The sequence below is a fragment of the Malus sylvestris genome, chromosome 5 (assembly GCF_916048215.2).
Source record: "Malus sylvestris chromosome 5, drMalSylv7.2, whole genome shotgun sequence".
NCBI classification, from domain to species: domain Eukaryota; kingdom Viridiplantae; phylum Streptophyta; class Magnoliopsida; order Rosales; family Rosaceae; genus Malus; species Malus sylvestris.
Genome location: NC_062264.1, coordinates 23321911 through 23339163, shown reverse-complemented (window position 1 = coordinate 23339163; position 17253 = coordinate 23321911). Strand labels below are relative to the sequence as shown.

The 17253-nt window shown below is 38.5% G+C and overlaps 1 protein-coding gene across 1 annotated transcript; it reads right to left on the bottom strand.

The window, feature by feature from the left end:
- Positions 1–426: 426 nt before the first annotated feature.
- Positions 427–3154, bottom strand: LOC126623223 (uncharacterized). The gene has a single exon (XM_050292021.1). It carries the CDS (start codon positions 2744–2746, stop codon positions 800–802), a length of 1947 nt encoding a protein of 648 aa, XP_050147978.1. The 5' UTR covers positions 2747–3154; the 3' UTR covers positions 427–799.
- Between the last annotated feature and the right edge of the window lie 14099 nt (positions 3155–17253).

Sequence of the window (17253 nt, the reverse complement as noted above, 5' to 3'; positions counted from 1 at the left end):
TGCTTCCGTGACCCAGCTTGCTCCCTCATCCCTGCCTACTTCTGCAGCCCAGCCTGCTCTCGCGACCCAGCCTGCTCTTGTAATCCAGCTTGCTCCTGCAGCCCTGCCTGCTCCCACAACCCTGCCTCCTATGGTTTCCCAAGTAGCTCAAGTTGGCCCGAGAATATCTCAACTATCCGGAGCGAAGATGATGAATAGGAGGGAGAAAGAGATATCGGTATCGGATTGCTTTGCAGGCGGGGTTGGTTTTTCGTTTGATTTTCTGGTACATTTAAAAAGTTACAGCGAAGATGATGAACTAGTTGCAGTCGAAAGCGATGGGGTTGGATTGGAGGGTGGCTGGCGATGAGGGTTGATTGCAGGAAGTGTGGGAGATTTGAATTTGGGGGTTAGGGTTTGGTAGAGAGGGCGAAGAGGGGGAAGAAAGAGAGAGGGGGTGTTTTTTTTTTTTAAATTTTTTTTAATTTTAATTTTGTTATTTTATTAATTTTAAATTTTTAAATATCCACGTGGCGCCCAGTCATTGTCCACGTGAATGCCACATCATCAGTTAACAGGAAAACTAACGGATGTACGAAACTGTCCCAAATTAAGACTTGAGGTATGACTCTGGGATGAAAAAAACTTCATGTACTAAATGTTGAAAGCCACAAAACTTCAAGATAGTAAACAGAGATTAACCCTATATGTTATGTACATCTTTAGATAACGAAGAAACGAAAACAAAACAGTTAACACTGAGATTAAATCTTTTTTGGCTATATCCCCTAAAAAGTTAATATTGTACACCTTGATTACATCAATAAAATCCTCTTGATCCTCTAGACTGATAAAGCTCCAGCCTACTTTTAGCTTCCGGTAACAATTGTTCGACTGACTCATCATTCGCCAAATGAGCCTGCTTTGTCGACCATTCTAGCACAATCAGTACCTCCTCCTGAGCAAGCGTCTCGCTGTCCGGAATATGCAGTGCAATGTAGCACAGCAGAATCAACGACGGAATCTGCACTCCGGATTCCCCAAAGTAAACCAGTTGAATCAGATGCTTGGTTCCCCCAGTGTCTATAATCGCTTTACAGTGATTTACGTGGAGGAAATTTTCAGTGCATGCAAACTTGTTCAGTGCAATCACAGCCGCCGTAGAAATACTCATTTCTGTTTCATCGAGCAGCTTCACCAATGGGCCAATGAATCGCGTCTCGGTTGCTCTGAAAGTTCTTGCTAAGTTTCCGATCGCTTGTATGCACGGTTCAAGCAGGTCGGAGTCTGCCTTTTCGACTATTTTCAGAAACTGCTCGACCACGGCTTTGCAGGCGGGGGATGTTGGCTTGAAAGCCGACCGCCTCAAGTCCGCATTCTGCTCAGCCACTGCGGTTATCTCCATCAGTGCTTTGGCCGAATTCTGCTGAACGTCCCAAGAACCTTTTTCTAGTAAAACTGCGAAACATAAAAGCGCTCTTGACTCCGTGATGCTGCCACAAACACTCGCATTCCCCTTGGAAAGCTTCCACAGTGCCCTCGCCGCCATTGCCTTCATCTCCGCCTTGGTTTCGGGGTCCTCGTACTCCCTCCCCTTGATGCTAGCCCCGGACAGCGCCACATGGTGATTGTGTGGTCTCACAATGTGGTGAGTTGGAGGTGGATGATGAAGGTTCTGGTGATTGCTATTCTGAGTCGGCTTCCCTTGGCCATGAGCAGAGTCAGGGGGAGCCGAACCCTGATTCTTCATAGTCATTGCGCTACTCACAAGATTCTGCATCTGACTAAACGTGTTTTGATTCCCCGTTATAGGGTGTGCCGTCTGATGCTCGGTGTTCTTGCTGCTCCCCATGACAATCGAGTGCAACGACATTTGTTGCTTGCTCGGTATGACGTACTTGCTATGCTCCTGAATCGTCTCAAAAGCGAGATGACTCACGAGCAATCGGATGACATTGTTTTGCGCAAAAGGGTCTTGGCATTTCGGATGATTCTCCGCCATTTCGGAGACTGCCCAGGCGACAAGCGCCTGGACTTTCATGTTGCCTTCTTTGAGGATTTTCGCAAACACTGGGCAGACTCCCGCGTTCACAATCTGTTCAACGCTTTCGGGGTCCTTTCCTAACAACCCAATTGCCCTGGCTGCGCTCTCCTGTCCTTCGTTTCCTCCTTCCTTCAGCATCTTCAGCAGCGGAGGCACCCCGCCTTCCTCAATAATCAGCCTCCCGTACCTGTCGTTGTCTTTTGCCAACGACACCAAAGAAGCTGCCGCATCCGATCGCTCCTCCATCGAGCCAGTGTGGAGGGTCGCAATCTGTTCCCAAATGAGGCAGAGGATGGGCTCGTTGGAGGCGATCGGGGGAAGCCCCAGATACTCGTCGTCGCGGTCGTCGGAGGAGGCTGAGACTCGGAGGAGCCACGACACGTCTCCAATGTTGTTGTCGAGGGACTGACCGATCCTTTTGAACGAGCCGCTGGGGATGATGGTGAAGACGCGTTGCATGAGGCCGGTGGCTCGGCACTTGATGACGAGGGTGAGGGCCTTGTCGAGGGCTTGTTCCGTATCGTCGATGATGCGACGCGTGGGGCGCTCGTAGAGATCGTTGCTCGCACGCGCTGCCTGGCGGAGGAGGCCGGCGAGCTTCTCGGTCTTGGATTTGAGCTCCATGCACTCTTGTTTGTTTGATTGTGCCTCGTCGGCGGCCTTGCTCACCTGGTCCGCCAATTGTATTGGCCTTGCCAGGATCTCCTTCACAATCGCCGCCATGGCCAAGGCCCCCCAAAACCTGAAACACCCTTAAACTGAAGAAACCCACCTCAGAAAATCCCAATCGGAGATGGGTTTTTGTCCTTCAACGATGTCAACAATGCAATGCGATTGTTCCTTTAATCATCATATATTCATGTTTATTTAATCAAAACATTAACGTAACAATGGGATCATTTTTATGGCAGATGGAGTTTCTTTGGTGTTCGGGTGGGGGAAGATTATGGATGCGTTTACATTCCCAATTGTGTATCAGTGATGGTGATGGTGGTTTTGGGGGTGGAAGAGGAGGGTGGCGCCGCCGGTACGAGGAGGAGGAAGAGGAGTTAATTATTATGGTGAAACGGGTTTTTCTCCAACTTACATGTGAAAAACCTACAATTCATGTTGACGTACGTTATATATAGCAAGTGAATATTGATTGGTCTAAACTCTCTTTGGATTTATTTTATCCAAGAAAAAACTCACTCTTGGATTTCCAAATAATATTTTGTTACATGAAGTTGTCCATAATATGCAGTATTGCATTGTCGAATTGTATTATGACAGATGCATATATACACCCATGTAGCAAACATTTTCTCTTTTGGATTTTTCACTGCCGATCAATTCCTCTACCATAAATGACCTAATTAATTTTTCTCTATTAGGGCTGCTCTCCTAAGGTCTTCTTTTTAAGGATTTGTGAGGATCTTTTTATATGAACCATTAGATTAATCTAATGGTAGCAAAACTGATGAGATTATATTATCCTGTTACACGGTGTAACTTACACCTAAACAAAATGAAATGCCAAAAAAAAAAAAAAAAAAAAAATCATGCAGTCGGCAGATTTCGCAGAAATTATAGAACTAATATTCGAAATCGAAACGATCTAGTTATCGAGTCAAAGAAGCAACAAATTGTGAAGGTTTTTTCTTTTCCCTTGTACAACAATAATAGTCAGGCGGCATAATTTGATAAATCCACCACCACCTCCCCTTTCCTTGATCAAGGCTGATCCAAACTGTGAAGGCTTTTTTCTTTTCCTCCTTTTATTTTCTGTTTAATCTGTGTGTTATTTCCTGATGAGAGAAGGAGAAGATAATTGTAATCCATAACAGAATCCCAGATGCAATGCAATGCTAGATCGATCGATGGATGTGAAAGATTTGAGATTAATTAATGAGTAAGGATTATGGAAGAATGAATGCCAGAAATGACAAAAACAAGAAAGAAGAGGAGAGAAAAAGGGAAGACGAGGGAGAAGAAGACATGGCTGCTCTCCCAAGTCCGAGGATCCTGCGAAATCTGAAATCACGGCCTGTTCTCCTTCAACCTAAGAAATCTGAAGTTGTGAACCCTATTTTTGTGGAGCTTCATTTTGTTTAGGTGTAACAGGATTATATAATCATATTAGTATTGCTACCGTTAGATTAATCTAATGGCTCATATAAAAGAATTCTTCACAGGTTGTCAAAATGACCTTAGGAGAGCAACTCTGTTCGCCCCATAGCGCTATGGATGTTTGTAACTTTGTGGTGGTTACTATATGTACATTTGTTTTCTTGACACCTCTCTCATATGTACATTGTGGCATACATGTCATCAGTTGTATATATAACTATATGACTGTAGCAGTCTCTCTTATGTAATAAAATAAATAAATTCATGGTTAGATACAACATGTTTCACCTAGGATTTTCTTGCAAATATACAGCATAGATCACCTAGTGTGGTGTTTGTGTGGGGGAAAAAAATCCATGGTGTACCTACAATATAGGACAGGCGTACCACCAGTTAAAAATTGGCATGAAAGGTGATGAATGATAGCAGAGGCAAACTTTTCTGGTTAATCTCTTTGCAGTTTGTTGGGATTATGAAATCCGTTTCGTTCCTGTTAGCTACAGGCCATCACATGTAATCTATGGAAAGTGCAATGAACATTCCAAAAAGGACAAGGCCAAATTACATTGCATGATTCTCTTGTACGTGCTCCACTCCGACTAGAGCAATGCCATATGGACACAATTTACATGCATGTATACTGACTCTACTAGTCCTCGTATAGTTTTGCTTTGGTTATCATCACAAAGAAAACTAGCTACAAGTATTTACACGTAAGTGTTGGAAGTTACCGCAGATATGAGAAGAAAAAAAAGCATAATGATTATGAGAGAGAAAAAAGTTTATGATAAAATATGTGATTATTGGCTTTAAAAGTGACTCTTGGAGTATCGATCTATTGAGAGAAGCCAAATTCAGGGAGTTAAAACTTCTAGACACAAAAAAAAAAAAAAAAAGGCGTTGTAAATGAATTTTGCTCGGATAAAGGAGAGCTAATAGGGGTATTTCAATTCTTATAGGGTAGTGTGGATGCAAATTTCTTCCTCCTCGATCTTAGACGATTTTATACCTACAAAACAATTAACACCTTAGGTTAAGGCCAAGAGCCTCACGCGCCCATGATGAATGAGGGGGCTTTGGCCGAAGAACCTCTGATGCCAAAGTTAGAATTTAGAGAGAAAAAGTGTTTAGAGAATTTTGGGATTTTTGCCAAAGTGTTGGAATTGGCTTTTTGGTGAGAAATAAGAGTATATTTATAAGGATAGGAGGTGGCTAGGGTTTTTTGGGTTTGATTTAGGTTTAATTAGCCAATTTATTTGGCTATTAAACATAAAATGTATGTTTTGGTGGTTTTTTGTATAATTGGCTAATCAATGTCACAAAAAAGGAAAATTATGGTGAAAAAAGAAGGAAATGGCCCGCTCCCTTTGGAGAAGGGATAACCGGCATTTAGGGTGATTTTTGGGCTTAATTTGGTGATGTAATTAGCCTTTAATATATTGATTATATTAATTGGTTGAGGATGTTATGGAATGTTTGAAATAAATGGCTAATTGAATAAGGAAAAAATGAGGTAAAAACATATACAGAATGAAATAGGTTTTGAATTGTTACCCATTTTGGGTACTACTGACTTGGTTGATGGATGATTCTCCACTGCTCGTGTGTAGGAAACCCGGTATGCCTCGAGGGTATTTTTGTCCTCTTTTGTCCAAAAGTCCACATGTCGCCTAGTGAATATTTTTGGCTCCACAGGTAGTGTTAGGAAGATTAAATTTGAAGACAAAGTTTTGAAAACAAAAAGACATGGAAGTTGATGATTGGTTTACTATTTAAACGTTGATAAACGTGTTTATTCCTATTGATGACACATAATTTAGTTTGCAAATTTACTCTTCAAATTTGGTCTCTCTAGCATTACTCATTCTTATATCTTAGCAGATTCCCCCTTCACGCACTTCCCACCCCCTTCCTCTCGGTTGAAGCATCAACAAGCTGTAAATACGACATTTGCCGGGGTTGCTATAAAAATAAACATGTATTCGCTACCAGTTATACGCTATAACTAGAGAGATGCTCTTATGTCTAGAGATGGGCAAATGCACATCGGTTATGGGTAATACCCACCCATTTAAATTTCACGGTTACGGTTATGGGTAACCGTTTAGATAAATAAACGGTTATGGGTATAACCGTTTACCCACGAAATTTAAATGGACGGTTATGGGTATTAACCACGGTTATAAATGGGTAACCATTTACCCATTTATTTTATATATGTAAAATTAACACAAACCATATTCTCTATCGGACAAAACTTAGATCAATGCTATTGATTATAATGCATGATTTCTATAGCTAATATAATATGGTTTTCCTTAACCACTTTAAATTTCATGGTTCATTATATATATTATGTTAATATTTTACATTCCGAGTCAAATAACCCAAGAATACTGTCTTTTAACAGTTTTCGTAACCCAAGAATACTTAGCAAATTTTATATTACCTTCATTGCTAACAATTAAAAATATTTTCAGTAAACTATTATTTAAATTATTGGAATGATATATGGACTTAAAAAATTAAAATGCGAAAATGTATGATGAATGTACCAATAATGGTGTTTGATTGTTAGAAAAACAAACTTATGACAAATTTTTCTTTTTTAATTTTCAAGTTGTTAAAAAAACCCGTAGATGGGTGAAAAAGGAGTAGATGGTAAAAAAGAAAGGATAAATGGGTTTCAAAATGATAAATGGGTAAACGGGTACTAAACGGTTATGGTTAAATGGGTACACGGTTATGGGTATGGTTAACCATTTATAAACGGTTATGGGTGTGAATATAACCGTTTAGACAATTACCCAACGGGTAAACGGTTATGCGGGTATAAGAATAAACGGTTATGGATAAATAACCGTAGTTACCCGCCCGCCATAACCGTTGTCCATCCCTACTTATGTCACATGGACATTTTTTTTAATTTTTTTATAATTTTTTTTAATACAGACATTGAATTATAGAACTTTCCTCTTCATCCTTCTTCTGTTGGCCTGTTTTTGGACCAGCATAGGTAATGAAAAATTGGATGCTTTATTAAGAATTAATATACATGAAACCAAACTTTTTTTGGACTCCAAAAACAGCAACATCGTACAGTATCTTAATCTTAGCTTAGAAGGGGACATTACAAATTAATCACCAAGTAAGCTAATTAATATTTCTTCTTCTGCAGCCACTTGATGAAATATGTTATTTGTGGAAGTTTGGCCTAGCTTTCAGCTTTACAGCAAATACTATATTACTCTGCATCTGCATGTAATATGATAGCTGCATTGTATGGTTTTGTTTTGTTTACAATATATTGGGCATATGGAGTTTGATTCATTTCTGTTCGTCAGCAGTGTAACGAAGGAATCTCTCATCCAACACTTGAGACTTCAAAGTTCTCTGCATACACTTTTTTCAGCACATGAATTTCAGCTCAATAATTTCTTGTTCACCCTTTCATCTTATGTAAAAGTGTCTTGAGTAGGTCATTGAACACAATCCATAGTCTAAAAACTTTGGAATTCCATGATTTCCACAATAATTTGAACCAAAAATTTAGCATAGATATATAAATGAGATGTGTTCTTTTTTGGACTATAATTATATGTTTTTTAAAAATACAAAGTGATGAATACGAGAACAAAGAACTTCCGATACATGAGTAACTTTTCCTAACACTTTAAGCTGCAGGTTAAAACATTGAACTCTTCTCTTCAATTCACTATACAGGATTCTCTAAAATTCTAAATATTTTGCGTGTTGTATTGACCAAAGTTTTGGATATGCGGAGCGAGTAGCAATATTCAAATATGTATGTTTAAAGGCCCAAGATGGTTCGTCCTCGTGTAATTTAGTGAACTGTGATGGAGAGAGGTCTGAAATTTGTTTATTCTTAACAGGTTTTTAATTTTTGATAAGAATCGATATTCTATTTTTATTATTTTAATTTATGTAAGGGGACCTTAAAAACTACCTATCATACGTGGCGTGCATGCCGAGTAACTAATGAGCTAATTGCGTCATTCGATTGTGTGCGGGACGTGCCAACTCGGCTGGGGAGTAGAATGTGTAGTGTGGCGTTGGGCACACTGCTGACTTCTTAATCTTGTGACTGCGGCTGAGGAAGGAACACATCTCAGCCTTCAGGTTCTAGAGCTTGAAGACAACGCTGCTAGTTCTGTGAAGTTCACAAATCGTCGACACTGAATTCGGTCACAGTGATTATATTCGTAAGAGTATAAGCACGCCGAATCGACACCAAACTATACGGGCACAAGTACTGAAAGCAAATGTATGTCTTAATCGTAAATGGAGTACGGTTGTCAGAATGCCGAACTCTAAATCCCACTTGAGAATACCCAATTATAAAACAACTCAGCATTCGATGTGCCAAGCCCAGTGATCTATAACACCTCACTTTGCTAAGAAGGCTAATGAGATGACCTCTGTTAATAAGGATTCAAAAATCCATCTCGACCAAGACTTGGATAGATAATCAGTCGGCCTCGACGCAGTGCTGTTTATCCAAACTAAAGGTGCTCCACGGTTAACTGATTCTACGGCAACAGTGGTGTTTATCCAAACTGAAGATGTGTCGGCAAAAAAGAAAATAAAAATGTCAAGGTTGTTGAGAGGTTTCGCGTAGAGCGAGAGTTTGCGCAGGGCAGTTCGTATGTTGAATTGGAGGGGTATTCTCGTTGCCACTGCCTCTGTATTTATAAGGCTGATGTACTTGCTTGGCACGACCAGATAATTTTGTAGAGTCCAACTACAACTCTATTTCGCGGAACTGAAATTAATTTGCATCAGAGACTAAGGCATATCCTTTAGATAGATGTTTGTGATTTTCCAAACCTCATAAAAGCCTATCCAACTAAAAGTCTTCTTATCATCATAGGCTAGCCTACCTAGGCTTGTCATCATTATCCAAGACCATTATTTTCTCTTTAATTAGCCCCCTTATCTATCTGAATGTAGCCATGCATGTCACATGCTTTCTTCCAACTCACACGCAATCCATGCAAATCCTATCACCCATTTACTGGAATATACCGTTGCATGTGGCCTCCTTCATTTTCACTCAGATGCATCCATGTAGCCAAAAACAAAACATCATCAAAAGGCGCGCATCATTTGCACTTCTATGATGATCATCCTACCTTGGATGCTTCATTATCTGGATTCAATTGGGATTTAGATAAATAGGTTTAGATAATTTAATATATTACTAAGAGATAATATCATGATTATCACAATATTATTTCTCAATATTAATGATAGGAGCATATTTATGCGACTTAGTTGGCTTGTTCTTGTGCATTTATGTCGTGTTTCCTTAGTTATTTTAATGTTTAAAGTCATTTTCGTGTGTTTTCAGATTTTATGGACAAAGTAGGCAAGAAGATGCATTTTGGAGCATTTTGGAGCAAAATGGAGCTTGGAATGCATGTCACATATTTGGGCCAAAATGGATGGACGAATTTGAGAACTAAAGAGGCCAAAAATGTGAAGAATTATGGTCCAAAAGATGAAGAACTCAGCCCAAAAATTTGTCACCCCAACTTGCCTTCATTGCCATGCAAAACAACATAGAATTCCCTTTGGATTCCCATGCCATGCTTGATCACTCTTGTCCCCTACATAATTTCTGATTTCATGCTTCAATTCATTTAATTATTACACTTAATTGCTTGATACTTCTTGTTCCCTTCACCCACAAAATTTTATACAACTTTCACAACCATAACATGCACCAATTGATGCTCCATCATTCACATTTGGAATCCCATGCCTTGTGTACCACATGTTGCTGCACCTTTGACCCATTTATTGACACATTTTCACCTCCCTTTCCATCTCTATGCAATGTACACAATCATTCATGCCCCCTAGCTACAAGACCACTCCATTTTACCCTTCACACTTTGCATCATCACTTCATTTTCACCCTTGGACCATTGCACACCACATACACTCTTTGCCATGCATTCTCCCTAGCCTAACCTGATTCTCTAAGGTTTTTGGGGCCTATATATACATGTTTACACCCCTTGGCAAAGGGTTCACACTCTCATATTCACCATTCATCACAGAAATTCGTCCATACACACCTTAGGAAGCAAAACATCCCAAAAACACCATTCTAGTGCCTAGAAAACATAACAGCCACTCCACCTTCTTCCACCCTCTTTCCCTAGTTCTCCACCACCCTCCAAACATCAAACACTCCTCCACACTCACCCTAAACCTTCCCATCCATTCTACGTCATAAAACTACCCAAAAACTGTCCACAAAGCAATCTGCCGCAAGCAAGGGAAAGGAGAATTCTTGGATGCACTTGTTGCCAAGTTGGAGCATTTTAGGTGTTTTCTTTCCTTTGATTTTAATGTCTAATTTTATGTATCTTTGCTTTGTGAGTATGAGGAACTAAACCCCTCTTAGTTAGGGGGTGATTCGAAACTATGTTCATACTTGCAATATGATTTGATTACATCCAGTTGTGATTCATAAGTTGTGAATTCAATTTACTTATCCGATCGTATAAAAAATGATTTGTGTATGTTGGTTGAGAGTGCACGCTTAATTTTCATGCATGAATTTAACGCTAGAATATAAGGGAGTTTCACCTAATCGTTATGAACTTATATTCACAAGTAGTGAAGGTTGCTAGTCACAATCACGTTAAGTAAATTCTTGGCATAAGTTTCATGCAATTCATAGTAACGAGTGCCTCGTCAATGCTTATGTTTTTCATAGAACTTAATGATTCTTGCTTGTATCTCTATTATGCAATTCATGTAGGGAACTTGTAGGGAATGTTTTGGGTTGTCGTATGCAATCATCCAATCCAATAACTTGTGGAAAAACTGAAGGTTAATTAGTGCAATTCACGGTTAATTTGGGGCGTTGAGTATTCATAGCTTATCGAAAAGCAACTGGAAATCGTTTTGTATGCAAGTGTGACATGTGTGGAGAAGAACCTCCTAGCTAGCCTTCCATCCATAAGTTTCATTCAAATTCATTTTACAATCTATTTTGATTCACTTAAATTTGTCTAAGAATTTGTTTACTTTGTTCTTGTCTTAATTTAATTATTTTCGTCCAAAATCAACCCCATCTTATTTCTTTGAGTCATATTAATTAGAACTTGTCTTAGATTATGTTTTTAAGTGTTTTAGTTCATTAGAAAACCAAAATTCGTCCAAGTTTGTGTTAGAGTCCCAAAACTGCCCAGATTGTGTGTTTAAGGTAGTTTTGAGTGTTTAGGGGCTGTTTTGAGTCTTTTGGTTTGTTTTAGTGTTTTAAAGTATAGTTTTGCATTCTTTGAGTCTAGTTAGTGTTTTAAACTTTGTTTTTACGTTTTCAAGTCAGTTTCCAAGTGATTTAGCAATCCCTCCTAATCCCCGGCCTAGAACGATCCCTACTTACATACTTTACTACAATTGATAAAAAGAGGGTTTAATTTTGTGTGTTAACTTATTTTTCACATCAATTAATTAAAAATTATTTCAACCACTTCATCATCCAACGGTCTAAAATTCTGCTCATTTAACGGCCTTGATTACTTGGGCCAATAGTGTAAAATCGGGTCCAAACATTGCTCCTCAATTTCCTTGAGCTTCGGCTCGTAAGCCGAATGATTAAGGAAATTAGCGCAGTTCAAGAACCCCCGGTATCATCGAAAATGAAGTGACTCGGTGAAGCAGAGGACTTTCTTTCTCTGACCGCTGAGCACCTCCAAGTGACAAAGAGAAATATATGGTCAAGGAAAAATGAACATCCACCGCCGAATGTACTCGGCTTAAAGTTTTTCTAAATTTGGGCCCAATTTCTTGACCCTCAAAAGTTGGTTACATAACTTGGAAAGTATACCTCGACGAGTTGGCTGAGCTCCTTAAAAAAAAATAGAAAACTCGTCTTTCCAATGGTCAACTTGAAAGCAATCACGATTCCTCATTGGCCTAGTACCTTCAACCTTATTGTGGAGTCCCTACCTGGTTCTCATCAATAACCTGCCATTAATAATGTAGCTTTTTGCTCATTTTGTCTCAATCAAGTGACTAAACACCCCCAAATGTGTGTGCTGGCCGAATGGAAAAATTGAACTCCCATGGCTGAGCGATGGGAAGGAAGAAGGATCGAAGATAGGTAGGTGTAGAGCATGCTGCAAATATTATTTTTAACCATCGAGGATACGTAATCTTATCAGTCGTTTGTGTTATGGGTTTCGACCGAAAGTAGTCTACCAAAGACCACCAATCATTAATAATTAAGTAAACAAACGATTCAGAAGATGTGAGAATTGGTCGAGCCATGTGGTCGAGGACTACTGAGAAACCACCACGAAATAAAAATGTATTCGGCTTTAAAATTCCATTCATTCGACCAAAATTGTCTTGGCTCGGCTAAGGAGCAACTTTTAAAGCTGAGCACACCATCTTTTGGTTGTCCGGGGCCAGCCTTGAGGGTAGCTGAGGTAGGCGGTCGCCTAAGGCCCCCAAGTTTGGGGGGCCCCCAAATTTTTTTATACATGTATATAAAATATAAATAAAGAAAACGTAAGAAACATCACAATTAGTTCGTTGGTTCAGTGGAAATGGTTCCACTTCGTTGTCATTGGGGTGGGTGGGCAGTTCGAAATACCTTGTAGGCATTAGTTTTTTATTTTTTTCAAATCTATGAAATTAAAGATTAAAATTAAAGATAAATTGCTCTTTAAAATTTTTAAAATTACAAGAATCAAAAGGAGTTAAAATAATTCAACAAATATTAATTTTGAATGAATTTAAAATTTTTGACTTTAGAAAAAAAAATAACAAAACCTCATGTTAGTGGGCCGTTTATGTTTAAATTCTTATTTATTTTCAAAAATATTTTAAATAAAAATTGTATAAATAGAAAAAACTTGAGTTTCTTAAATAAAAAACATACAAAGGCCACGTGTGTGATAAGAAGCTAGTGAAATTAATGGCCTCAATCTGTCCAAATGCATTTTTTTCTTCTTTTGCTTTTGAAAATAACCTAAAAAATAACTATGAAATTAAAGATTAAAATTAAAAATAAATTGCTCTTTAAAATTTTTAAAATTACAAGAATCAAAAGGAGTTCAAATAATTCAACAAATATTAATTTTGAATGAATTTAAAAATTTCGACTTTAGAAAAAAAATAACAAAACCTCATGTTAGTGGGCCGTTTATGTTTAAATACTTATTTATTTTCAAAAATATTTTAAATAAAAATTGTATAAATAGAAAAAACTTGAGTTTCTTAAATAAAAAACATACAAAGGCTACAGGTGTGACAAGAAGCTAGTGAAATTAGTGGCCTCAATCTGTCCAAATGCATTTTTTTTCTTTTGCTTTTGAAAATAACCTAAAAAATAACAAAAACCAGAATAATCATAACTTTGTAATTATTTTTCTTTCAACTTCCCAGTCTTTCTATTTCTGTTGAATGTTTAAGCAACTATGTGACAACCCGTCCCTAATTTTACAATTTTATAAAGGTTAAAAACGTGAATTTATGAAAATGCCTTTAGAGGCGAGGATATTGACTTTGATTGATCAGCGTATAGTGAGGTGTATGAATTAATCCTTAGCGTTTTCCTGAAGTACTTGACATTACGGACTCGTAAGCGCAAGTAGAAGAGGATTTGGGGTTACGGTTAAAGTTTTACGGAACTGTAAACCCGAGAAGTACTTTTGTATTGGTTACTATTTATATATATATATATATATATATTTCTATAATATTTACATTAAATTCTTTTAGTTAATTTAAAGTGGAAAATAAATAAATAAAAAGAAAGAAGAGGAAGATGGAGAAGCTGCCGGATAACAGCGAAGGAAAGAGGAAGAAGAAGAAGAAAAGGAAAAGGGTGCGGGAGAGAAAGGAGGGAAGAGAGGGACAAATCAGAATAGGAAAGAGAAAGGAAGTGATGAATCTGAGAAGGAGAAAGTAGAGAAAGGAAGGAAGGAGAAAAGGAGGGGGAAAACCGGTTTCCCCTTGACCCATCGCGACATGGTATAATTTCCGGTGAAAATCGTCAATTTTCCAACGAATTGTGATGACTTATCACTACTAATCATCACTATGTTTACCCCTCTTCATGTTTCCACCAAAAATCGAGCTAAGTTGGCCTTGTGTTTGTGAGATATACATCGGTGGGTGGTGGGGTGGCCAATGGTGATTCCCCCATTTGTGAAGACAAAACCATTGACTATCACCATGGTTCAACTCCCCTTAAGGTCTAGATGAAATCCCAAACAAGTTTGGGGGTGGTGGAGCTATGGAATCGACGGATTGAGGCACACCTATTTCTAGGGTTTCGGCGGATTCGAGAGAAATTGGGGCTTTTCCCTGCCAAATTGGCCTTGGCCGCAGGTATAAAGTTTGCTCTACTCTTTGAGATCTTTATTTCTGTAAAATTTAGTAATTTTTAGAAATAGTTGAATTTTCAGGCGAGTCGGGGCGACCGACCGCCACCTGTGCCGGCGCGTGACCTGTGGCCCGATGATGTCTTTTTAAATACTGTTAGATACCCTGAGTTCATGTTTGATATCCGTATGACGTAAATTGATTGTTTGGACTTACTTTCATTTCGATATGTTAATAGGTCATTATTTAAATTCACGATTCGACCGTTGGATCGTCACCAAACTTTAATATGTTATAGTACATAATATTTGAGGACCATAGAAATTTACTGATTGGGAATCTGACGTACTGATCTTCCTGAATTGGATTTGTAAGTTCATAAAATAAAATGTTGACCGCCACTTGATTTTGGCAATTGGCAGAGATCCGACCTTTGGATCATAATGAAACATTAGAACATGGTTCTAGGAACATAATGTGAACCCTTGGAAGTAACGGATCAGAAATTCATGATACTGATCTTCCGAACTGAATTACGTAGGGATGTGATTATGTAAATTATGTATTCTATCGGTAAGAACCCTAAGACGTGACTTGATAATTGTTATAGGCGACATTGGTTCGTGATGTCTCGATATGCATACGAGGGAGTCGTAGTGCAGACGTGAGGTGAGTGGATCTTTTCCTGCTTATTATATATATATATATATATGAGATTGACAATTTCACAAACGTTTATAATTGATTATTGCATATAACTACTGTGAATACTTTGAAGTACTTATGCGAACTACGAATGGCTTGATCCCTATTTAGGGTACGTAGGCAGTCTAACGAGACATTAGATGCAGCCATATAATAATGAGACTAAATAATTAGGACTATAGCCTTGTTTGGAGAAATGAAATAACGTAAAGGACATTGGTAGAAAATGTGAAATTTAAACTTATGTTTAGGTGAATAAATGTTGGTCATAAATTAAAGTGTGATGAAGCAAGAAATTGAAGTGAAAAATAGTTAGTAATGATAGTTAGTTAAACTAATGTTTAGTTGAGCTTATCACCTATAATTATTTTCGAAGGTAAATAGTTCGGGAGTGGGATGTTACAGCTTATGCATATTATGTTATTTGTATATACGTTTATATATTTGGAAATATTATGATATGGTTGAAGTTCATATTTACATCCTGGTATATCCATATGTATATTACTTGCACATAATTATTGCGAATGCTCTGAATTACAAAGGTGAATGCAAGACACACAGGTAAGTTCAGGTAAGTATACAATATTAGTTGAATTGATAGAGTTATGGTATGACTACATTTATGTTTTAAGCAACTCCGGCATAAATAGGCAACTCCGGCATTGTCGTACAGGTTGCAATAATAGGCAACTCCGGCATTGTCGTACAGGTTGCTTATGAGTCGTACATATTGTATTAGAGGCATTTAAAGCTTATAAACCTGTACCCCTGTGTTAGTGCTTCCGCTCGTGGCCAGGGCACAGTCCTTCACGTATTGTTCACCTCCCGTACATACGCTCACCTTGAATTCAAGGTAGGTGCACATGCTTGTCATACAGACCACTATAGGTGGTTCCGACTCGTAGGTGACTCTTCACGTGATCGTAGCACTTGAGCGTATTCATTTACACCCAGTTCTGTCGTACATACCACTACAGTGGTTCTGACTCGTGTGCAGGTGTAGTGCCGTATAGGTCACTATAGATGACTTCGGCTTATGTGCTAGCAATGATTAATGAGCTATGATTTCAACCGTACAGGTCACTATAGGTGACTCCGACTTATATGCTAGCCATGATTGATGAGATATGTTATGAGATGCTAGCATATATGATGAGATAACATATATGATGAGATATGTATGAGATGCTATCATATATGATAAGATATGTAATGAGCTAGCTTATATGATGAGATAGCATATATGAGGAGATATGTTATGAGATGCTAGCTTATATGATGAGATAGCATATATGATGAGATATGTTATGAGATGCTAGCATATATGATGAGATATGTGATGAGCTAGTTTATATGATAAGATATATGATGAGATAGCATATATGATGAGATATGTAATGAGCTAACATATATGACGAGATATGTGATGAGCTAGCATATATGACGAGATATGTGATGAGCTAGCATATATGACGAGATATGTGATGAGCTAGCATATGTGATGAGATATGGATAAGTCGTACATGTCACAAGAGGTGACTCCGACTTATGAGCTAACATTGATTTATGAGATATTTGTAGTCGTACAGGTCACCATAGGTGACTCTGACTGGCGTACTAGTATGGGTTATTAAGCACTTGATTAATTATATTGCTAGTGAGATGATGTGATGTGCTATACTTCTGGATTTCATGTTTATCCGTAGTATAACTCCGCCTATGTCTTACATGGCCGGTCCCAAGCCCGGATAAAGGAGGAGGGGGAGGGCGTCAGGTAGTCGACAGCCGGCACTCCATGATCACGTCGAATCCTTATGAAAATGAATCCAGAACAAAATCGCGCTAAAGCTAGGGCGTCACCCGTAAGTGGCGCGCTGTGTGGCCTGAGCACAGTGATAAGTGAGCAAGGGTCGCTGTATCTCCATCGGCACCCGGATGCAGTGTTAAATGAGCAAGGGGGCCATAGAAACTTCTTTTCGAACGACTCCACTCAAAGTTGTTTGGGAGCATATGCTCCTATCAACTTTACCCGGGATACA